Source organism: Leptonychotes weddellii, chromosome 12 (genome assembly GCF_054177405.1).
Source record: "Leptonychotes weddellii isolate Sample4059 chromosome 12, ASM5417740v2, whole genome shotgun sequence".
NCBI classification, from domain to species: Eukaryota; Metazoa; Chordata; class Mammalia; order Carnivora; family Phocidae; genus Leptonychotes; species Leptonychotes weddellii.
Window position 1 is genome coordinate 22,148,800 of NC_138380.1, and position 25,621 is coordinate 22,174,420.

General features: G+C 38.1%; 1 protein-coding gene across 1 annotated transcript in view; it reads left to right on the forward strand.

The window, feature by feature from the left end:
• Positions 1–25,621, forward strand: part of GRM8 (glutamate metabotropic receptor 8) — a 651,221-nt gene that overhangs the window by 115,334 nt on the left and 510,266 nt on the right. Inside the window, exon 2 of the mRNA XM_031023364.2 lies at positions 24,605–24,821. Within this exon, the coding sequence (XP_030879224.2) occupies positions 24,605–24,821 (217 nt within the window). The remainder of the gene's footprint in view (positions 1–24,604; positions 24,822–25,621) is intronic.

The window sequence follows — 25,621 nt, forward strand, 5'->3', positions numbered from 1 at the left end:
CAGTAGACAGAATTAGGAAATGCATGCTTAAAAATAAAAGGAATCATCAGTTTAGGCTGACATTTCCAATTCAAATTTAAGATGATATAATATTTACTTAATTTGCTTGATTTTATACTTGTATCTCTTCAGTCTTAGGCTGAAAATTTGAAGGCTTTCACCCTAAGTTGTATAGTTGTGCTGGCTTTCAGTCTATCTGCTTTTATATCCATGCTTCACCCATCCTCTGGTTTACCCTATGTTATAGGAGGTTGATCCCTGTAGTTTGTATTTCCATGGTTCCCCTGTCATTGAGCTTCCAGTTGATCTTTGTTAATGTGGGGCACTGGTAGGAGATTGGCAGATAGAAAGGAAAAAGATTTCTGATTATTTCTCCCCTTCTATCTCTGCCTTGAAGTCATATGGCTAATGTTGATATTAAGTGTCTCCTCTGAAGCCCCAGGAATGGCAAGGGTTCAGCTTTTATTGGTTGACCCTGGCCTCTGGCTCTAGTTATATCAACTTCTCCTTCTCTGTCTGGCTTAGGCATGGTAGTGGCTTCCTCTTGGTGTCAATCTTTGGGTAGTCTAACTGTCCTCTGGGTTTTTACCTCTCCTGTCACCTGTGTAATGAATTACCTTCAGAGTAATCTTTCTGTTTTAAACACTCAAGTGGTTTCCAGTACTTGGTTACACTCTGATGCAATAGTATTGCTGAATTTTTAAACATTTTATTTTACCAACACAGTGTTACCAACTGTGAATTTTTGACTGCTTGGAGCTTGCAAACCAAATCCTGACAGCCATTATTATTATTATCACAAGTCATTCTTTAATCATAACACTGTGGGTATCATTTTATACATTTATGATCTTCCTTTTTAATCACAACTCTTAGCCTTTGTCTAATTATACTTTCCCTCTGGATCCTGAATCTGCCATTCCCACTGCTTTCACACCACTTCAGGCCATTATGACAGCCTCCTTAAATTTTGCAGTAACTTCACAACTCTCTCCCCACCTTTAGTCCCTCTATTTTCCAGTCTATTTTAAAATACGCTGCCAGATTCATTTTTATGAAGCACAGATCTAATAATTTATTCTAATCTAATAAATCTAATAAATCTAATAATTTATTTTTATAAAACACCATCACTAAGAAAGAAAATCTCTTATGGTTCCCCATCACTTACCAAATTAAGCACAAAATCTTTGTGCTGGCCTTCAACATTCTCCACAGAATATCCCAAAACTTACTTTTATGTTGAGTCTCTCATCATACAAACCATGCTTCAGCTTATTGATCCATTGGCATAGAAGATCCTTGGAAGTAAGAAAGATATCCCTGATTTTGCCGTATGGGATGGGCTGTTTGAAATGTCCAAGTCAAAGTAGGCTTAGAGGTAGTAAACAAATTGGGGAGTCACCATTATAGAAACAATTCCTTCTGCATTTATTAATTGGAATTCTTCTATAGAGAACTTCCCCTCATTTGCAATGTAATTACTCTGAACTACTGAAAAGGCAAATTAAATATTTGGTTTTCCCCCTGTTTATTATCAATTTTTAGTGTAATGATTTGGTGCCCAAGCAACTTCCAATGGTGACCAATGAATTTCTGAGTATTATGAATTCATGCATCATTATATATATGTGTGTGTGTGTGTGTATATATATATATATATATAATATTTTATATATTTACATTCATTTTAGTTATTTTTGTTCTTTTTATTTTTTTTAATTTTTTTAAATTTTTTAAAGATTTTATTTATTTATTCATGAGAGACAGAGAGAGAAAGAGAGAGGCAGAGGGAGAAGCAGGCTCCCAAGGAGCAGGGAGCCTGATGTGGGACTTGATCCCAGGACACTGGGATCATGACCTGAGCCGAAGGCAGACGCTTAACCATCTGAGCCACCCAGGTGCCCTAGTTATTTTTGTTCTTGATGTGCACTGTCACATCCCAGTTAATGAGTCCATCTCTTTTAGATTTTAAAACATAGAGACTACAGTGATGTACCTTAAAGATAAAATGACATTCACCTTTTATAGATTTGTTTGTTCTACTTTGATTTCTGGGTCCCTCTGGACTCATTTTAGAAACAAAATGTTAGTGATTAAAGAAGCTACTTACTCTCAGAGAAGGTCATCATTGACACTTTATTTTATCATTACTGTGGGCTTACTTGGTCTTATTTTGTTCTTTATTAATAGGCTACATTCATTCACTTATTCATGTTTGTTGAACTTTTTATTACTAGGTACTGGAGATATGGTGGTAAATAGGATGGACAGGGCCACTGTTCTTGTGAACCTTAAATCCTACAGTGGATATAGAAATTAAACAGTAAATTATATAAATAATACAATTCCAACAGAAGTAGGTACTATGGAGGAGAATCTCAGAATGTTACGAGAGACCATTGTAGGCTTTCCTGAGGAAGTGATGTTTCAAGAGAGCTCTGAAGGATGAGGGAGGATTTAGGTGATGAGGGTATATGAGCATAGAATACAGAAAATGAGAAAGCCTTAAAGAGGGAAGAAACATAATCTGTTTGAGGACTGAAGGGAAAGCCACTGTGGCTAGAGTGTGGAGACCTACAGGATGACTGAAATATTGGAGAGATATGCAGGGACCAGGCCATGCAGGGCCTTCTAGATCATGGTAAAGACTGCAAAATTTTTTAAAAGGCTATCATCATCTGATCTGTATGACTAGAGCATGGGAAATACACTGGAAGGACACAGGAGTGAATGCTGAGATGTCATACAGATGTCGGTGAGAGATAATGAAGTGTAGGACTAGAGAAGTGCCAGTGGAGATAAGATGTAGCAAGACTCTGAGATATTTTGAAAGTAAACATAACATGGTGATTATATGAATATGAATGTTGAGGGAGATGGAAGTGGGAAAGCATGATACCAAGGTTTCAGATAACTTGGAAAGGACTTGGTTTTGAAGGGTATGGGCTGGGGTGGAAGGAGAAGCTGGGCATAGATTAAAATAAAATCAACTTTATTAAAGAATAATTTGCATATAATAATATACACCTATTTTAGATAATTTTTACATATAACATGAACCTATTTTAGGTGGCTAGTTTAATGAGTTTTGACACAAATGAATATACCTGTTTAATCACCACCAAAATCAAGATAGAAAAATTTTCCATCATCTAAAAAGTTTCCTCTTGCCCTTCACAGTACACAGTACTCTGCCCGGGCCCCAGCCAATCACTGATCTGCTTTCTTACTAGAGATTCATTATGTCTTTCTAAAATTTCAAAAATAGGAACTATAGTGTATGTAGTCTTTTGGGTCTGGCTTCATTTGTTCCATATAAGGGTTTTGAGATTCATTCATATTATTATGTGTATGAGTAGTTTGTTTCTTTGTATCACTGACTTGTATTCCATTCTATTGCTATACCACTGTTTGTTTATCCATTCATCTATTGATGGGCATTTAGGTTGTTTTCAATTTTTGGCTATTACAAATAAATCTACAATGAACATTTGTGTCCAAGCCTTTGTGTGAATGTATGTTTTTATTTATTTAAAATATTAATTCCACTATAATTAAAATACAGTGTTATATTAGTTTCAGGTATACAATATAGTGATTCAACAATTCTATGCATTACCCAGTGCTCATCAAGATAAGTGTGCTGTTAATTCCCTTAACCTATTTCACCCATTCCCCTCCCCCTGCCCCTACCTCCCCTCTAGTAACCATCAATTTGTTCTCTGTAGTTAAGAGTCTTTTTTCTCATTTGTCTCTTTTTTTCTTTGTTTTGTTTCTTAAATTCTACATGTGAGTGAAATTATATGGTATTTGTCTTTCTCTGACTGACTTATTTCACTTAGCATTATACTCTCTAAATCTATCCATGTTGTTGCAAATGGCAAGATTTCATTCTTTTTTATGGCTGAGTAATATTTCATTGTGTTTGTGTGTGTGTGTGTGTGTGTATCATATCTTTTTTGTCCATTCATCTATTGATGGACACTTGGGTTGCTTCCATAATGAACATATGCTTTTATATCTCTTGGATAAATATACTTAGTAGCAGAATTGCTGAGTTGTATGGTATGTGCATATATTTAATTTTTATAAATATGTATTATATAAGTATAGTACATATACACATATATACACATATACATATATAGTATATGTATTAAAGAAATTGCCAACTTATTGTCAAGAATGCTTCTATCATTTTGCACTCCCATTTGCAACATATGAGAATTCTAATTGCTCCACATCATTGTCTACACTTGGTATTGACAATTTCTAACTTTAGCCATTCTAGTGGCTAGATAGTAGTATATCATTGGTTGTAATTTCTATTTTTATCTCCCTGAAGAGTTTTCCATTTGACTATCTTCTTTTCTGAATTTCTCTTCAAATCTTTTTCATTTCAAAATTAGGGCTATTTGTGTTCTTATTGAGTTTAAGAGTTTTAAAATTTCTGTGTAAAAGTTTTTTTGTTGGTTATCTGGCAAATATTTTTCCCCAATCTATGACTTGCCTTTTAATTTTATTAATGATGACTTGTGAAGAGTGGCAATTTTGAATTTTAATGAAATCTGTTTTAGTCCATTTGGACTGCTATAAAAAAAATACCATGAACTGAGTTTATAAACAACAAACATTTATTTCATACAGTTATGGAGGCTGGGAGGTCCAAGATCATGGTGCTAGCAGATTCAGTATTTGGTGAGGACTGCTTCCTAGATGGTAATATCATATGATAGAAGAGATGAGCTAGTCTGCAAGTAAACACATGTGTTACTTTCTTCCTTTCCAATCTGTGTGCCATCTATCTATCTATCATCTATCTATCTATCTATCTATCATCTATCATCTATCTATCCTTTGCTTGTTCTATTGTATTGGTTACACTCTAACATAATATGGAATAGAAGTGGTGAAATAGACATCTTTGATTTGTACATGTTTGGTGGCCCAGCATATGGTCTATCTTAGTACTTTAGGCACACTTCAAAAGAATATGTATTGTGCTATTTGTTGGGCAGAGTGTTTTATAAATGTTTATTAAGTCAGCTTGGTTGATCGTATTATTCAAATCTTCTGTATTCTAACTGATTTTCTGTCTTCTTGTTCTATCAATTCCCGAAAGAGGAGTGATAAAATCTCCAATTATAATTTTAGATTTATATACTTCTTCTTTGAGGTCTGTCAGGTTTTCCTTCATACATTTTATAATTATACTTAGTTTCATATAAATGTAGGATTGTTATTTTTTTTATTATGTTTCTATCATTATGAAATGTCCTTTATCAGAAAGTATTCCTTGTTCTGGTCTTCTTTGTCTAATTATTTCTATTTTAGCTTTCTTACGATTAGTGTTTCTATGGTATATATATTTTTAATTTTTTCTTTTTTACTTCTAACCTCTCTGTGTTTTTTGTATTAAAGTGAGTTTTTTTTTTTCCCTCCAGCTTTATAGAGGCATCATTGACAAATAAAATTGTAATGTATTTAAAGTGTGCAATGGAATTAGCACTTAGCAAAAGAGTCAAGGGGAAGCCTATGCAGATTTCTGGAGCTCTTTGTCTGCATAGCTTCCACTTCTCTGGCTCTTTGATCTACGAATTTCTAGCACTTTAGCTTCTTTGAACTCTGTTTTCTCAATTCAGTGGGGTCACCTTGTCCTGCCTGGCATGTCCCTTCCTACTCCATAGTCCAGAAGGTGACTTCTGACAGAAAGCCAGGACTATCATAGGACTCAACTTATTTCTTTCCTTTTCTCAGAGATTATAGTCCTGAATTGCCTGTTGTCTTAAAAGTAGTTATTTCATATATTTTGTCCAGTTTTCTAGCTGTTTAATGTGGTGGTGGGGTACAGCTGGTCCCAATTATTTCATCATGGCCAGACGCATGAGTCTGTATATTCAGTTTTGATCATACTGAATTTAAGGTAAGTTTGAAATTTCTAACTGGAGGTCCATTATCCAGTTGGTGTTAGATTTGCATTTTAGAGGAGAAATTTGGGCTGATGAAATAAATTTGGGAATTGTAGTAATATGGTTGGTTATCAAAGTCATTAGTGTGATTGGATGTTATCACCTTGTAAGAATGCAAATATGTGAAGAAAATTGGGCTTTGGGTCAGGCTTCACGGAACTTCACTTTTAAATTCTAGGCAGAGAAAGATGAATTAGAGGAGGTAACAAAGAAGGAACATCTAGAGAGGTAGGAGAAAACTGGGAAAGCGTGTGAAGGAGCCAGGGAGGGTATTGTCAAAATTTTAATGATGCTGGTTCAAGTGAAATGAGGACTGAAAATTGGCCATTGGATTTTGCGACATGAAAAGTTTTAGTGACCTTATCCATAGCAATTTCAGTAGAGCACTGGGACGGAAGCCAGATTTAATATTGAGAAGAGAGTAGGAGGTAAGACAATGAAGAGGGTAGGTTTAGATAATCTTTAAAAGTTTAGTTGTAAAGGGAGACAAAAGTTAGCTTGAGAGCTAGCTGGATGGGAGTTTCAGAAATGGCAACTTTTTTTTTCTTTTAAAAATTGTTTTAAATCTTTTTTTTAAAGATTTTACTTTTTGACAGAGAGAGACAGCGAGAGAGGGAACACAAGCGGGGGGGGGGGGTGGGAAAGGGAGAAGCAGGCTTCCCATGGAGCAGGGAGCCTGATGTGGGGCTCGATCCCAGGACCCTGAGATCATGACCTGAGCCGAAGGCAGACGTTTAATGACTGAACCACCCAGGAGCCCCCCCAAAATATTTTCTTTTTAAATAGAAAGGGCTTGAGTAAATACAAATACAGGTAAGAAGGACCTGATGAGAGTATAGAGTTAATGATTTAGAGAGAGGGGATATTCTATAGTGTTAAGAGCAGAAAACATGTTGCATGTGCATTCAGAGCACAAGTTGAAGCTTGATATTAGATGGAAAAAGTGATATATCATCTTGTAACAGAAGGAAGGGAGAGGGAATGGGTGCCTAGGAAGTCAGGTTTGTCAGTTTGGTGGTGGGAAATTGAGAGTTTATCTTTAACTGATGGCTTTTATTTCTTATGAGAAAGAAAAATATGCATTCTAAAAATATTTTGAAGAATAATTGACCCATATTGATAGAACAGAAAAACTTTTGAAGAAAATTTGGTAATGTTTAATCAGAAACTATGAGCAGAATAATGCAGCTAGGTTTGTGTAAGTCCAGATGTGTTGATTATAATATCTGCCTGATGGTTAGTCATGATGGGACTCAGTAACCCAGAAGAATGGTTGGATAGAATGAGACTACCCTGAATCAAGTCTACACCAGTCCAGAAAGAGGACTGCCAGATGATTAGGTCAATGGTAGGCTCCTAGCAAGGATGGAAGATTGGAGAGAAAACAGTGGCTTCTTTGCCTGTTCCTTCCCTTGCTAAAAGCTCCCACTTCTCTCTTTTCTCTTTTCAGATTTCTTTCCCTGTTTCTGATGTTCGGTCCTCAAGCCTCACTGCTATCTCCACTAATCCTCTTCTTCTCAGTCTCTAGCCTTATTACTTTAATTATGGTTTCTCATCCAGTATTTAACTTTCTTAAAAAAAATTATATATTTATTTTAGAGAGAGAGAGAGAGCGCACGCGAGAGAGCTTCAGCAGCAAGAGGGGGAGGGGCAGAGGGAGACAGAAGGGGAGAGAGAATCTCCATCAGACTCCCCCCTGAGCAGGGAGCCAGAAGCAGCGCTGGATCCCGGGACCCTGAGATCATGACCTGAGCCAAAACCAAGAGTCTGATGCTCAACCGACTGAGCCATCCAGGTGCCCTAGTATTTAACTTTCTCACTCGTCTTGACCCTTCTCCTGAAAATAGTCTCTTCATTACTTATTGAAAAGTCTTTTTTCCCCATCTTTCAGTCTTTCCAATTCTTCCTGTTCCTTTGTGTTTGTCCTGCTTAAAAAAAAAAAAAAAGGCACCTTGAATATGACTTGTCCCACTCTATTTAAGAAAGAAAAAAGTCTAATTTTCAGTGTTCCCAGTCCTAATTTAAAGTAGATTATATTCTTTCTTTTTAAAGGTTTTATTTAAGGGCATCTAAAAAGCAATATATAAGTCTCATCAAGTTTGAGGTTGAAATAGTATTATTTTTCAAGACAGAAGTGCCTGAAAGGTTTTATTTTCTTTCCTTTTTTGCTTCTTTTTTTTTTTTTAAAGAGCCCAATGATATTTACATACAGTCTCTGGCAAACCATTATGAAAACATTTACATATTTAGATTATTTAGAAAATTAGAATTGGAAAGACAATGAATGTCTTCATATATCTAAGTTATGGTCTATGAAAAAGGAGTTAGCTCTTCATAAAAAAATAAAAGTATATTTTCATTTAAGCACCAAAATGTGAAAAGCTTTCGAGAAGCAGTGTTACTAGGTAGACTGCAGATATTAAAAGTCAGGAATCCTGAGTTGTTTTACTGTCACTACTAGGCAATAACATACGTGGATCATCTACTGTGTACAAAGTATTTTCCTAGAATCTGCTAAAGAGTACGTGTATTCCAGAGTCTTAGCTCACAAGTCTACCCTCTGATAGGGTAGTTGTTGTAAGGAATACATTTGTTCTTTAAAACTCAAGTGCAAGCAACTTTTTTCTTCTATGCCAAGTAACTCTAGCACTGAGCCACATTGACTAGTATGTCAAGAAATTCAATCATTGTCATATTTGGGGCCTATACTAGTTTCAAGTGCTACAGAGATGTTCGCTGTGGGGATGCTCACCGTGGGCCCCATGGGCTATTAAAAGGCAGTGACTCTGTTCCTTCCATGGGAAACACAGGTAAAAGCCTTCTTTGATGAGGTTCCTGGGTTCTCAGACATTGAAAGGGAGCAAAATGAAGATCTCCATCCTTCCCAGTCCCTGATGAAGCACTGCACTACTCTCTCCCTCCATTTCCAATTCCTCCTCTTCAAACCTTGGGTGATCTTCCTTCTCTAGAGAATTCAGATATATAGCCTCTGTAAGCTAAGGCTTCTGAAAACAAAGCCTGTTTATTCTCCAAGGGAACACAGGCTTGACTGCTCTTGTGGAGGGCACAAAAGGAGAAAAAAAGGAGGAAAAAAGGAAAAAAAATTCTTTCATGGTTCCTCTGGAGCAATAAGAATCAGATAAAAATGAGTATGTCACTAAATTATCCTGCTGCATATGAATGCTATGGGAAGTTTCTTGATGACAAGGTACATTGCATTTTAAATTTGACTTTCAATCATTCAGCCTTTGTCAAACTTTTGTTTTTCAAAAACACATCCATTATTTTCAAATAAGCAATATGTTTTAAAAACCTCTTACTGACGCTCAACACTCGACATGATGTATTCACTGGTCTATAGATTAACCATGACACAAAAATAAACTTCATGACAGCATTTGATGCAAGAATTGAAACACAATACTCTTAAAATATGACTACAATTTGTGAGTAGTGGGATATTTTTGGATAGAAATTTCTGGCTTGTTAGGAGATGTTGTTCACCTTAGGGGAAGTGAACATCATGTTCAAGGCACCAACTTCTTCATAAAGTGAGCTTGGAGGGAGCTTTTATATCTCCTCATGATGATAACATCAAGATCTACCAAAATAATCCTTGCAATGAATGCATTTAAATCCCTTTGAGTATGATATGGAAAATTTTCAAAAGAAAATACAGGGCTCCTGAGTACACATTCAATGTTTTAGATTAGAGCAGTGCTTCTCCAACTTTATTGTGCATAGGAACCACCTGGAGATCTTGTTAAAATACAGATTCTCATTCAGTAGGTCTGGGGTGGGGCCTGAGGTTCTGCATTGCTAAGCAGCTCCCAGGTGATGCTGGTGCTGTGGGTTTGCTGACAACACTGAGCAGCAAGATTATAGAGAAAACTTCATTGACTATAGATATTGTAGTCAATGCTGATAAATCAGTCTTTTGGAATGTGAATATATCTTTCATACCAAGCATACACCAAAGCATATTTCTTTCCTCTCAAGGAAATTAGGACCTAAATTTATTTTTTGAAAAGTCTTCATTTATGGTGGCTAACCTGACCACTGAAAGACACAGGAAAGATGAGGGCCAGACAAGGTAGACCAAAGTCATGCATTGTATGCTGTAGGAGGAAAACACTCAGTACTGTGTAGTTAGAAGTTGTTACAAACAATAAAGTATGTAGCACTTACATACATTTGGAATCAAGCTGATTAGCTTGATGTGGTTTGAGACTTTTGGTATACCAGTTGGCTTCCAGTTTATGCTGGTAAAGATGTAATAAGTTTTGGACATGTTTCGACATACAAGTTGGACACTCAAGGTATTTCAAGGACATGGGTGTGGAGCTCAGAAAAGAGATTTATACTGGATGGATAGATTTGGAGCGGGTGTGAAGTAAAAAGAAAAGAGAGTATAGATCATATCCTAAAGAAGACTAACAGTTAAAGGAAGAAACACAGGAATAATAACCAACAAAGAAGATAGAGATTTATGAGGAAAATTGGGAGACTGATTTTTCATAGAAGTCAAGAAAGATTGTTTGCATATAGTAGGTGATTAACAAATGCTTGTTGAAATGAAAACCAAAACCAAACGAACAAAACCAGACTGAACTGGGCTCATGAACACTTTGTACAAAGACCACTGAATTGTTTGGTTTTCCTAAGTATATTCTTTCCTATGTTGGTTTCTATCAAATACTGTCCCCTCTGCCTGGAATACCCTTCAGTCTCCTTCCACCTTTCCTGATTTCCGCCTCTGCTAATCACTCCCTGTTGTTTTTGCACATGCTTTTTCTGGACCTCAACTATCCCCTTGGCTCCTGATTGTCCTTGTGGACCTGGATGATTGCTCCCCAAACTATTCAAACTCTATCTGTTCCCACATTGTCTCTGACCAATTTGCTGGTACCCAACTGGGCTAGGAAGCCTTCCTCCACATAAGGGACTATAGCAATTGGTGGAAACCAAAGGAAGAGATATTTACTTATAGGAAAAGTAGGAAATGTTCATATTTCCTTTTCACTATGATGACCTACATGGTGATGGTAGTGTCCAAGCTCTAGCTGAATCATGACCTGAGACCCTGAGAGAGTTGTGCATGTGACTAGAAGAGGTGAGAACAGGAAACTGTGGTTGCATTTTTAGGAATGTGGGCACTCGTGGGAGGCAAAGCTACTGAAAAATGAACATTTTAAAGTAGACCTGAGGTAGTAGAGCGTAGAGGTGTTTAAGAGATGAGTCAAGATTCACACTGCCTGTGTTTGAATCCCATTCTACCATTTACAAATTATTCAGCCTCAGGCAAGTTATATAACTTCTCCAGGTCTCAGTTTTCTCACTCATAAAATTGGGATAGAGCACTTAGCAAGTTCTTGGCCAATACAATATGCTAAAAAAATGTTAACAAAACTAACCACACACACATACATATGTATAGGTATGCCCGTGTACATACACATGCACACACAGAGTTTCATTAGTTAGGTGTGCAGATGGGATATGACACATAAAGGAGTTTATCAAGAGCAGTAAGCTAGCCCTCCCCTGTGGATGGGGCAGAGATGGTAATAAAAGGGCTAATTAGTCCACTTTGGAGAAACTTAGTGTGCTGCCCTTTGGATACTAAGATGATAATGATGTTGCTTGGTAGAGGAACATGTGCTTGGCACATTCTTCAATATGTAGTGGAATAATAAAATATGACTCATTTGCATTCTTTCATCTACTTTTGCTATTATCCAATGATGGCCATTTATGAAACCAACTATTTGGTCTTTGGAATGTGGTGGGTTTTTTTTTTTTCTATGTAAATAGAGCTGTAATTAAGACCTTTAACCTCATATGCACCTTCTTCTAACATACTGAGTTCACTAACTTAGACAACATAAAGGAAATGAAAATTTCAGTGGTATTTGGCATTTGGTGTTCAGAATCAGTACCTGAATGCCAGGTGGGGATAAATAATCAGTTGAAAACCAGGATATCAGTGAACGTGGGTAATCACTGAAAATCCAAGAAATTGTCAATTGGGAGACTTATTTACACAGACAAATGTCCTTATCAACATTCTACCTTATTTTCAAGGTTCAAATCATATATTAGTTGGTGATAAAATGCTAGTCTAAATGGACTATTTGCCAGCTTAAGGTTTATTGACTTCAATTCATTGGTTATAATTACTAAGTTTTTATTTTTTTAATGTTTTACTGCTGACACACTTGGGGGAAAAATTGAACCACAGTGGTGATTGCACAGCAAGAAAATCAGCAGAAGAGGAAAATTAAATGCTAGGTGACAGTTTTAAGTCAGCAGTGATGGGAATGAGTGGGTGGGTGAGTTAAATTTTTAAGTGATTTGGCAAATGATGCTAAGAATGTGCTACAGCATCATTTTGGTTTTTTCTAATGTAACAAATCATAATTGATCAATTTTTTGTGTTCATGTAAAAAAACCTCTTTACAGAAAATTTTTACTGTCCTAAGGAACTCATTGAGAAGTTTTCCCCACCTTCTGTTTAAAAGAATACTTAGAGATAGATTTCATTTCAAAATCCCAAGCTGCAGGGCTCCTGGGTGGCTCAGTCATTAAGCATCTGCCTTTGGCTCAGGTCATGATCCCAGGGTCCTGGGATCGAGCCCCGCATCGGGCTCCCTGCTTGGCGGGAAGCCTGCTTCTCCCTCTCCCACTCCCCCTGCTTGTGTTCCTTCTATCACTTTGTCTCTCTCTGTCAAATAAATAAATAAAATCTTTGAATAAAAACAAAAACAAAATCCCAAGCTGCATGAAAACTTTTTCAAGAAGGTATCTTTTACTCTGGAATACAGTGGAATCATGGCAGTAGTAGTTAGAAATAATGAAATCAGGGAATGACATTCTCCTTGTCTCTCTGGGATGCTGGGTCACTGAGCAGAGTTTTCAGAGGTGGACAGATTCATTTATTTCTCTTTCCTCCTTCTGAGAGGTGCTGAAAATGTATATTATCTTGTAAAGGGGAAAAAAGCCCAAATTATTCTCCTCCTGGGTTATTTCTAACCTGCTTCTCGTTTCTTTTGAAATCCTATCCCAAAGCCTTCACTGCCTGAGTGAAAATGAAGTGTGTCTTTTACTTTTCAGTGACTTTTTTACTTTCCTAAAGGAAATAAATATCAGAGCTTATAAGTCATATAAAGTATGCTTTTTTCCCCCCTGTGCCCTTACCTTAAAGTTGGTTTTTTTCCTATGGGCTTAGTTTCTTCTGGATTTATCCATTCTTTCATTTCCCATCTATCCGTTCATTTGTTCATTCATTCCCAACCCTTATAAACCTGAGGATCTATGAGAACATAATGCAGTTCTTGCTGATAATTATATAGTTATTTTCTTAAATAGTTCTGATATGAGAACCCAAATTATGCATATACTAGTTGAAAATAGTATGTGTAAAAATCATGGGGAATGATGGTCTTTGTTATAATATTATGCAGCCTGTGGCAAGTTTCTGAAATTAAGTATCTGTTAGTCGGCTGCCCCTCCTCCTCACTTGTGCAAATTGGGTGGTTTACACATCTGAAGGAAGGCTACAGTGAAAGACAATCTGTGGCTGGTGTTCAGTGTTCCTTTCCTTTTTTCCCCTTACCTTTTCATGTGTCAGCTTAATGTCATTTCCTCAAGGAAGCCTTCCCAATCCCCCTCAGAGCAGATGAATTACCGTTACTCTTTGCAGCCTGTACTTCTCTTTCCCAGTGCTTATTACAATTGCTGTTAAATGTTTATTTGGGTGATTGTTTCTTTAATGCCTGTCTTTTGCATCTGACCATATGCTTCATGGGGATGGAAGGACCTTGTATTGTTTGCTGCCCTATATCCAGAGCCTGTCATGGTGTCTGGAACATAGTGGGAGCTAATTTGTTGAATGGACTAATCAAAAAGTAACCATTAAAAAGGCATTATATTTAATTTAACCACTAATCAGAAAAAGTGTGTGTATTGAATTAACCTTTTTAGTTTGCAATTTTGCATATATACTGGTTATCATTTTCTAGAAATTACAGTGTACCGAAATGTATGGAAATTAGAAAAAAAAATAGTGTTCACTTATTTTTTGAATAAGGAAAAATTGAAGGTCAGGAGAAGCCATAAATTAGAAGAACTAGAGAACTAGTTGGAATATTAAAGTCCCTTCCTTAAAAAGTGAAGGTTTTAAATCCAACTTGCTATTAGAATTTTTGGATGAATATATGCAGGTTAGGCTTAAAAATTCCCACACTACTAGTGACTTGATAGATTATAACAACTCTTTCCCTTAAGGAGCTACTGTGCTTTCTCATTGTAAAATGTAATTAGCAGCCATAAAAAAAGTTTATTAATCTTATAGGGTATAATTATGGCTGTTTATATGTAAATTTTTTCATGTTCACGGATTGCTTGTCTTTCATTTTAAATAAACAGGTTAGAATGTCATTACCAATTTGATTAACATCATTACTGTTCTTTTTCAAACAGGGCATTAATTATTTTTCAAAATAAATTTCAACTGAATTGGTTAGTTTTAGGGTTGGAATTTCCAATAGCCAAACCAAAATGTCTTAGTGTAGATGTTGTGCCAAAAGTATTTGAAATCATATAGTTATGAAAAAATAATATAAGAAAGTGGAAATCTGCACAGTTGTACATAAATTTATTTAAAGTGTCTAATGATCACTGATGAATGATACCTGAGATGGATTGCATCTGCTTGCCCCTCATATCCACCTTTTATCTCTCTTTTGCCTTCTGTTCACTGTGTTGGGAGACAATTCTGTCCCAACAACATCAACAGGTTCTCTTACTCCTTGATTTTCAGTGAGTTTGGTCAAGGAGAGAGCCAGCAGGAGGTCAGCGTATAATTCTTTTGAATCCCTTTCTCTGGAGTGACCAGGGACTGGCTGTGTCTCCCTAGGGAAGCCATTGCTTCTCTCAAGATGGCTTTCATTCATTACTCCTTCTGCTTTCTGTAACTGCTCCCTTCTCTAGCCCTTAGGTCCCAGAGGTGGCACCTGCCTCCTTCTGACATTTATTGGATCTTGGCTTTACATTGCCATTGCCTAAATACTGCCCCTGCCTTGAAAATAGTCCCTTTATGAACCCTCCTGGAGTTACCCTAATTTGAGTGTGCCACTTCCCTGACTCATATAATACCTTTGCAAAAGTGGTGAGAAATGTACCCTATTACAATTCAGTAGAATATCCAAATGGATTACCTGAAACCAAGAAGTGACTTTGTAAGTGTAATATATATTCATACTTTCAGATATATATATGTACAAAAATGTACTCTTTATGTTTTGAAGAAAGCGTGCCTCCTATGACTAGATCTTCATATTTGCCTCTGAAATTTCAGATTCACATCAGTAACAAGCCATCTTTGAATTATTTATCTAGGAGTGAGAATGAATTGACCTTGTCTCTCTTCTCTCCGGTTGGCTTTGTTATCTGTGCTGTGCATTTGTGAGGAGGAAGGTTCTGGTGAGGGGTACAGTCTGCATCCTGGCCCATAATGAAATTAAACTTGTGACCTTAAAAGTACCAACATCATGCTATACTCAGCTATGTTAATTAACCGCAGCCCTTTCAGTGTGGGTACAGTCTTCTTACTCTGAATGAGCTGATGTTGGGGAGGATAAAAATAGAGCACAATGAAATCTCTCTCCTTGTCTCTTTCTTTCTCTCTCTTCATGGCCTCCACAATTTCCTGTTTCAATTGACTTCCTCCCTTTTCTTTTGCTAAGCTCCACTGTGTAGCAACACACAAAAGTTTGTGTCCCTTTGAATCAACTGTGGGAATTAAACTGAGAGGAAAGCCAGGAACTGAATTTCACACTTGGCACTAACTTACACAAATAGGAATATTACTATCTGTGCATTGTGCAGGCAGGATTGCTTTGAGTAGGTCTTGGTTTGGGAGGAGAATAGTACTTCCTCATGTTTTTGGAAGCAAACTGTGGATAGTCATCACTCTTCATTATAATTCCACTCTTTGGCTCTACTTTTCCTTTCTCCTTTCCCTCTCATTCATTTTTGTGAAGCTGAGAGGAGCATGACAGCTCAGGACAGTGAGGAGGGGAGGGTCAATGCTGGACATTGACTTCTAGCTCCAATCTCCTTATTTTTATCCAATTTCTGATCATATACTGATGTTTTGCTAAGAGCAGCTAGTGGTTTTAATACCAGAAAAGTAGTCACATCTGAAATGACAAAGTTAAATGGCTGTAATCATTATGGTTTCCTGGACCTGGTTCTGTAACAACAATAAATCCATCCCAAGACCAGGTGGCAGGAAGTTATCATAGTGATGGCTTTTGTTGCTAAGGCTGGCATTACTGAGGAAGTTCACAGGCAAACACTACCCCCTGAGGAAAGAGCATATCTTCAAGCTGATCTTTCACTGGAGAAAACCAATGATCCTATTGAACAGCATGAGGAACCCACCCCACTAACCTCCTCCACTAAGTTCGACAATCAATGGACAAGGTTGTTTGTAGAGATAAACAAGAACAAAAACCTTTTTGGCAGGAATTGATGGTGAAGATGTTTGTGACTCAGGTCTTAAATTGTCTTCTGTCTGCAAACCTCCTCAGATGTATATAAGTGTCTTACAGAGAGACTTAAATTTACCGGGATTCTGAGGCAGTTCCTCTGAGCTGTGCTTCAGGTGGCTCATTGCTAATCTTGTTGGCGGTGCCTTGGCTCTTTAGGGATCTTTGTCAAACCAGAAACTGAGAGAAATGGATGCAGGATTCATAGTGTTTTGAATAGACAAGGCAAGTTTTATGCTAATCCACAGTATTTTGATACACAAACAGTGGGAAGCCCCAAAAAGGCAGCTGGAGTGGAATTAAAGCTTCTTGGACCATGAATGAGTATTTATTGTTTCTGAAAGTCCCTCAGCCCCTTTGCAACTCAGTAATGTCCCGTTTTACCCTCTCAGTCATGTGCAGTCAGACTCAGTGATGGCAGCAGGGAGAAACATAGTCCATTTAAGGGAGATTAGAAGCACTCTTAGCTCTGTCTAGAATATCCATTTTACAGATGAAGATAAGCAAGAAGGGGCAAATAATTTTAAAATCTCTGACTTTGGTCCTTGATTAGAAATGTAATTTTTATTCTTCTTTAATGACATTCGGAAGTGTTTGCCAAGATAGTTATGAAATTTTCATGGCCATTTTCAGCATTTCAAAAAGCTTAGTGGCAGTTGTATGCTTCCCTACAATGAGCCTGCATAGCTACAGTGGAAATTACACTTAGTTGATTTGAACTGGAATTTTATCACCTCACTTTGTAACAACAGATATCTCATGCTGATCAGAAGCTTTAGCAAATGAATAGATCTTTGAGTAGTAAAGAAAATGGGAAATGGGTGAATTTTTACTTAAATAGTTTTATAGAAAAATCTTTCAAAATCACAATGCATGGAGAAAAATAATAAAAGGGGTCCTTGATTGATTGGTGGATGTATTAATTTTTCTTTCAATGAATATTTATTGAACCTCTACTATGTGTTAGAAGCTCATGTTACAGTTGTAAACAACACAAAGAAGACCCCTGTAGAATCTACATTTTAGTAGGGGAAATGGTATACACAAATTGACACAGGCTGTGATCAAGTGTAATGAAGGAAATAAATAGGGTGATGAGGTACTAATGAGGGTGGGGAGACCCCTGTAGGAAGGAAATCAAGGAAAGTCTCTTTGAATAGGAGACATTTGAACTAAGGCTGAAGCATGAGAAAAACCTGGAAGGACTTGGGCAAAACATATGGAGCAATAGGCATGAAGCTTGGAGGGCAAAAAGGGCTTGGCTGTGTCAGGGAACAGAAAGGAAGCCACTGTGGCTGGATCAGGTGAGTGAGGGGAAAGATGTCAGATGCCAAATCACAAGGATCCTATAGCAAGATGTTTGGGTTTATTATAAGAGCAGTGGGAAAAAACTGAAGGGCTTTGGGCAAGATTTTTATTTTATCTGATTTTTTTGAAAAGATCAGTTTGGTTACTGGTGTAGAATAGATTTGGGAGAGGCAAGAATGGAAGCAGGAAGAACTGTCAAGTGCTTTTAGGAATCTAGATATTGCAATGGCTTGGACTAGGTGTGACTTTTTTTGCTCTACCATCACTGGGGCATGGCCTGAAATGGCTAATTGAACTTTAGACATCATGTCCAAATTCTGGCCAACAGGAAAGAGGGAGGTGCATGAGAAAGACATATTCTTTTCCTTTAAGACCATTTTTCAAAATTTACCCTCACCACTGCTAATAATCTAAACAAAGAAGACTGGGGAAATGTCTTCTTCTGAGTGGCCAAGTTCTAGGTAAAAATCTGGAGTTCTATCTAGAAGAAGTAGAGAACAGTCATGAGAGGACAATAATCTCTGCTAACTCTTATTTAAAATATATACTTACCATACATATTTGTTTATTTTTATTAAAGTATCTAAGAGGTTATAACTGAATTTCTTTTTTCTAAAATAGAACTTTTGCTTCCTTGAGTTCCAAGTCAGACTTTGGCCTCTCTTAGAGTTTGTAAGTCCAAGATTCACAGAATGACTAGCTAAATGTGGATCAAGTAATTACTTTTATTAACAGCTGGGCAAACATCAAATAACTTCCTCATACACACAGCTGTCTGTTGAGAACTGGACTGGAAAGCATTTAGTGTGGACTTGAGACCAAAATGGTGTCTCCTACTCCCACACCACATCTCAACCTTAAGACTGCACAGAGGACTTGAAATCAGCTTGTTTAACCAGTGACATGGGCTTCAAGCCTCCCCTCCAACACCTGGATGTCAGTGGAATATGGAGAGGGAGGGTGGGCTTCTTCCCCAGGCAGAGAGGCCTAGCCTGGTCTTCTAGCCATACAGAGAAAGAAAAGAAGCCTGGTATGTGTGTGGACAGGTCAGAGAATGAAAGCAGGGCCTGTTAGTGACGCTTGCCCCATAAACATAGAATCCGACCTCTCATTCTGTTCTCTCTCCCTTTGGGCAGAGGAAGGTAAAAGGTAGAGATCTAGGTAGAAAATACAACTCCCCCAGAGAGGTAAGGTTAGGGGTAGGAATCTCTTCTTCTTTGTACTCAAGTGAAAATGTAATGGAAGAAGAGTTTTTTTCCTAACCAAATCAATTATCAGAAAAGTGGAAGCTAAAGCACTTTTTTAAGGAGAGTATGGTGATGAGTATCTTGAGTTGTGCAAATTAATTACCTCAAATATGCTTTATTTGTGTAATGGAAATATGACCTTAATTTAAGTACACATCATGTTCTTTTTCTTTTTTTAAGATTTTATTTATTTATTTGACAGAGAGAGAGCAGGGAGAGTGTTAGGCAGAGGGAGAGGGAGAAGCAGGCTCCCCTCAGAGCAAAGGAAACCCGGTGTGGGACTCGATCCCAGGACCCCGGGATCATGATCCCAGCTGAAGGCAGTCACTTAACCAACTGAGCCACCCAGGCGCCCAAGTACACATCATATTCTTATGGAAACTCAGCACAAGGAAAATAAGTGATTAAAAGCAAAATGACAGGTGTTTTCAAGTGATGCAATTTGCTGTTATAAGGCTGAAAGAGAAAGAAAGGAAACAGAAACAGTCATGTAAGGACAGTGGTAGAGAAGGCTGGAAGGGAAAATGGATGGAGAAGGGTTAAGAGGTTAGGGCACAGCTGAGGATGGGGAAGCACGGCAGTGGATGTCTCTTCTACAGAGACCTGAAAGAGTGGGTGTATTAGTCATGCTTCTGGCAGGGGGTAATGGGAGAGAGGTTAACAAAAGTACTATTAATAAGGTGTGGGCACAGATAAAGGACCCAACACTGGATGGGAAGTACTCAGGAATTGGCAACACTGGGAAGATCTGAAGGGGTAAGGGTAGAGAGTAGTCACTAGAACCTTGTAAGAACTCTAGCTGTGGATGAGGGCTTAGGTAGAGAAACACCAAGTTGGGGGAAGAAGGAGTTGGAAGAATCAATACTCTCACTTCTATCTTCTGCCCTCCCATCTCTGTTGGTGTCTCCCAATGGCCAAACTCAGATGGAAGCCTGAGGTGAGGGAGCTCAAGTGAGATAGTCACAGAGCAGCCTCCTCAGACATATAGCAGGAAGGAGAAGGAGTAAGAAGGGCAAATGGGGAATAGTCTGTCCAATATTTTGGTGGAATGCAGGGCAGAAGGCTGTGGGGAAGAGTCTGCATCAAGATTCCTGCCACAGTTTAATTAATTAATTGTCTCCAAATATTCGTTGACCATTTGCTCTGTCAGATGCTAGGGATACCAAATAAATCAATAGACAGTTTTCCCTTGGGAGGCTCATAAGCCAGCACACAGTCATGGTTCTCATGTCAGATGATGGAAGTTATGGGAGCAAGGAGTAGCAAAAGACTGCTCTGCCTGAGAGAATTAGCAAAAGCTTCCCAGGGAGGAGGTGACTTTTGAGTTGGATATTGAATTTGGGCAGAAGATCACCAGGTGGACAGGGTGGTCTACACAGGGAACAGCATGGGCAGGGGTGCAGACTCTGTCAGGGAATGACAGAGAAGACAGGTTAGGAAGGAGGATGGGACAGAGTCCGACATCAGGGTTTGGTGACCCAGACTGAAGAGTTTAGATATATTTTGAATGGGCAAGTGAGAGTTAACAGAGGCTTATGAAGGATGTTACTTGTTACAAAGAATGAGCTGATGAAGAATGCTTTTCCTAACACACTCTTTTCTTGGTACATTCTCCTTTTTTTTTTTTTTTTTTAAGATTTTATTTATTTATTTGAGAGAGAGATCACGAGCCTAGGGAGGGGGAGGGGCAGAGAGAGAAGGAGAAGCAGACTCCCCACTGAGCAGGGAGCCTGATGCGGGGCTCGATCCCAGGACCCTGGGATCACGACCTGAGCCGAAGACAGACGCTTAACCGACTGAGCCACCCAGGTGCCCCCATTCTCCTTCTTTTCTTTCTCATTTCCCTCTCTACTTCTGTCCCTCACCTACCACTTTTTTTCCACCTTTCTTTTTTTACTCTTGTTGTTTCTAGTAAATGAAACTCCAGGGTGAAGGGATTAGTTAGGATGGATTTAGTGAAGGGAAAAGAAAAAGGAACATTCTGGGTTTTAAGGAAAAAATCCCACTTCCGTTGCCAGTAGGGGGTTAATTGAGGTTAGTGGAAATATTGGGAATGCTGGCACAGAAATTAAAATGCTTAATGAGCCAATGCTTAGTGGTCAACCACAATAAAATTAAAATGAGATGCAACTTCATAATGACTTGAAAAGTTTCTTAAAATATTATCAGTATACCCTGATGTCTATTATTATAGACTGCAACATAGCAAAAATTGAGCAAATGAAAACACAAACATGTACTCTCACTTTTCCACACCTTGATCTGCAAAGAGAAAACTCCTCAAGACTTTGGGGAGTAAGTCCTTTACCTAATTGTTCAAGCAACCATGTTCTATCTGCACTTTTATTTTATATACCCTTTACACCTGTTTAATTAATCCTAAACATGATGCTGACTGCTAATTAAACAGCCCTGGAAGTGACTGACTGAAGGTAGTAATTTGATATAATTAGTTTTGGTTTCAAACACTCAATTTTCACACTTTGCGCTCATTTTTAGAAAGGGGTGGCTCATTATTGTAGGCAGGGTGGGGGTTGTGTAAGGCATTTTACTGCTGGACTCTGAGTAGCTGAGGAAGTGGGAGGATTATTATATATCCAAATAAGACAAGGAAATGGTATAGTGCTTTAGAATTTGCTATAGAATGCTCCCCTATCTCTTCCTACAAACACACACACACACACACACCCCATTCACACATGCACAGAATTCCTTCCAAAGTGAAAGTCAGGCTGCTGAATCTTTTTCATTAGAACATAGACATGTACATGCTCTTGATCTTTGGGAGTTTTATTTAGTAAAAGGTAGATCTCACTGAGCCATTCATTGTCTCTTTCCCAGGTTATTTAGAAGCAAGCAGTAGAAGGTGAAAGAGGCCCAGTTTTGGTGTGTGGTTTGAGATTTGAAGGGGTGTCCTTGCTGAGGAGTCATAGGCAGACTAATCAAGGGAACAGTCTTCCAAGATAGGACCAGTGTATCTAGCAGAGAAAGCATAGGGGCAGGAAGGAGGCAGGACAGACTGGTTTTTATGGTCCCACAATGTTAATAAGCAAGTTAACATGGTTCCACCAGGAGAACAGGACCAGGAAGAATTGGGGGTTAAATAGGATAAAATCATTGTATAGTTAATATACATAGATAGAGGTTACACAAATGCTGAATGGATCCTGCAGCACCCTGGAGAGCTCCAAGCACATTGTTCTAACTGCCACTCCTATTAACTGAGGCTTTTATATCTTGTAAAGTTTAGTTTCACTTTACTGGCTATCGATATGGAGTAGGACTCTCTAGAACCATGAAAGGTTATTCAGATGTTGAGGGCTTTTCCAGGATGTCAAGAGGAGAGTCCACTCCATGTGGACTTGGAATTATCTGGCCAGGGTGTGGTGGGTGACAGATTCCAGACTGTGCAGTCAGCCCCATGTGGGAAGATGGAACTGCAGCCTCTTTGACATCTTAGTACTGACATTACCTGCAGGATCAGATGGGGAGCAAAGTTAATTGTTTTATGTACCAGTCAAACCAAGCAACCTGACTTAGGGCATCTTGGAGTCATTTTGACCTCTGAACTTTCACACTACGGCAGGGCAGCAGAGGAGTGGTGAGATGCATAGTTGCATAGCTCGTGCTCCCAAATTGCCCTTCTTTCACTCTTCATACTTTCCTTGGCTTTAACTATCTTATTCATTATGCGCCCCCCCGCCCCCCTGCTGTGTGGCCTTCTTAATCTCCAGTCCCAAAGACTCTTAAATTCCATATCCCAATATTATCGCCTACTGCTTAGTTGCTTTCATTCATTTCATAGGAAGCTCAAAAGAAGCCAATAAAAAATTAAACTCACAATTTTTGTCTTCCAAATCTCCTCTTTTTCTATGTATCTTGGTAAATAGCAAACATCATCTACCCAGTTACCAAAGCCATAGAACTAAGAGTCATTCCACATTTCCCCTCATTACTTTCACCTTACCTTGCTTTTTCGATACATATAGGTTCTACACCCTTCCCCACCCCCATTCTCCCCCATCATTGCCTTAGTTTCAGTTTTCATTGCTTAGATTTCTATAGTAATTTCTAACTGGTTGTTCTGCATCTAGCATGGCTTTCTTTTAATTTATCTGTAAGCATAGTGTGGGCCCACCTGCATTAGATTCTTCTGGAAAGCATATTAAAAAGCAGATTTCTAAACCTCTAGACATACCAAGTCAGAATTTTTGGGAATGAGGCTAGCTAGGTGTACATTGAAATTTGAGGGCTGCTACTTTCTCCACTGCTGCCAATGTGATCTTTCTAAAACAAAAATCTGATTATGCCACCATCTTAGTTACAGTCATTCTGTGCTACCCCATGCCTTTGTGATAAAATCCACGCTTGTTGTCATACCTGACTAGCCCTTTATCTGTCCAGCTTTGCTGTTTATTTCCCGAAGTTCCTCCCTTGCTATCCTGCATTCCCTCCATGTGAAATGCTGCAATTCCTGGAATCTACCATGCCCTTTCTTGACTGTATGCCTTTGGGCATGTAGTTCTTTGTGGCTGAAATGTCCTTCCTCACCTTCCTTGACAGATTTCTTGCATCGTCTGTGCCCCATCTAGCCTGAATGTCCTTCCACTGTACTTCTTTAGCATCCATGTGTTCTTCTATCTTAGCACTTTTCACTGGTAGAGTAAAAGTCCTTGCTTGGATATATGAGTAAATGTTACTCATTTTTATATAAAATTTTTACAAATTTTAAAAGGTTTTTAGGGGGAGATTGTGGCATGTAGTTAATTTGTTACTTTGAATTTATTTAGGAAAAGTGACATAGGATTCCTAATTTTCAAAATCTGGCAATTCACCCTATGTGTGACAGAAAATTGTCTCTTTTCCTAAAGAAATTATAGTATAGATTCCCGTTTTGTAATTTTTTTGGGTGGGCAGCTGGAAAGATCTTTTTATTAGAAGATACATAGTTGGTTGTTCCCAAATCTTTCTGTGGCACTCAATGATTATATCAATAACCAGTGAATAGACTCGTAAAACTGTATATTTAAAGTAATTTACCAAAAGTGTAATCTTAAGATTGAAATGGTATCAAATGTAAAAAAATCTCATATTAAATTCTCTGTTCATGATCGTGTAGCCTTTATGTCCTAAAGCCAAATACAATTTCAGAGGTGACCTTTTCTGATGTGTGTATGCATTAAACCTTCATTTTGGCTTCATTTTTGTGCCAGAACTTATCATTTATGGTATAAAAAAGAAGCAATAAAAAGCACAAATGTTTTGCTTTGGCTTCACAGCCTGAAGCAACACTAGGTTCTTTTTTGCTATTTAGAAATGTGTTTTGAAAGAAAGTGAGCCTACAGACTTTTATAAAATACTAAATAAAAATAAAATAAAATTGGTGGTCACAAAACCATATTTTGGCTTCAGGCTGATATGGCTAGGTTACTGGTATAGCTTTGGCTACTTAGTCTCTTGTGTGACAATTCATCATTCGACAAAATTCCTTATGGGTTGAAATGATCTGTCACTTGTTTTGCAGATACCTCAAATCAGCTATGCATCCACAGCCCCAGAGCTAAGTGATAACACCAGGTATGACTTCTTCTCTCGGGTAGTCCCACCTGACTCCTACCAAGCGCAAGCCATGGTGGACATTGTCACGGCACTGGGGTGGAATTATGTGTCAACACTGGCTTCTGAGGGCAACTATGGAGAGAGTGGTGTGGAGGCCTTCACTCAGATCTCGAGGGAGATTGGTAAGCATATATTTATCAGATGACTGCATTTGGAGGCGACAAGTTGTGGAAGTCTGAGCTTCTCCAAGTGCTCTCTGATCTGTGTGGAATAATTAGAGCTCCTACAGATGCATGACCTAGGCTGTCCACTCTAGGGAGAAGTTGGGTTTATTATAAATGATTTTGTTGTTCATGGTCTATCAAGGTGACATTTTGGTGCTAATTTAGGAAATAGAGCTCCTGACTCAGGCGAACATTTTTTAAAGTTGTCTGTTTTGACGAGGGAGTTTGCTGGCACATTAGAGCCACTGTAAATTTGAATAAATGACATACTATTTGATTGTTCTAGGTGGAAGTTTACATTAGCAAGTCATTAAATTAAAAAAAAAAAGGCAGTGGAATTTAACATACAACACTAGAGGGATTAAGACTGGTAATCATCTTAAAACAATACTGAAGTAACCCCCAAGGCTGTACTTTAGCAATATTCTTATTGTCATATTTGACTTTTTGCATTTTTATTCTTACCTTATACTCTGTAGCTTACAGTGGAGTGAAGGGCAGTATGTAAAATTTGGGTTAGAACAAGGTGCTGATGAACTCTGTCCTGGGCTTTTTTAAAGGTGCTTATCCACATCTCTACAGGCATTTTACCACGTGTATGTTTAGCCATGAGGCTGTAAACCCATTCCAATATGTGAAAAAATCAGAACAAAACAAAAAACAACTTAAAGTGCAAATCTTATTGCTGACTGGTCAACAATATAACTTAGTGGGTGAAAGGAGACATATTGTTACTTAACAAATCTAATTTTCTTATT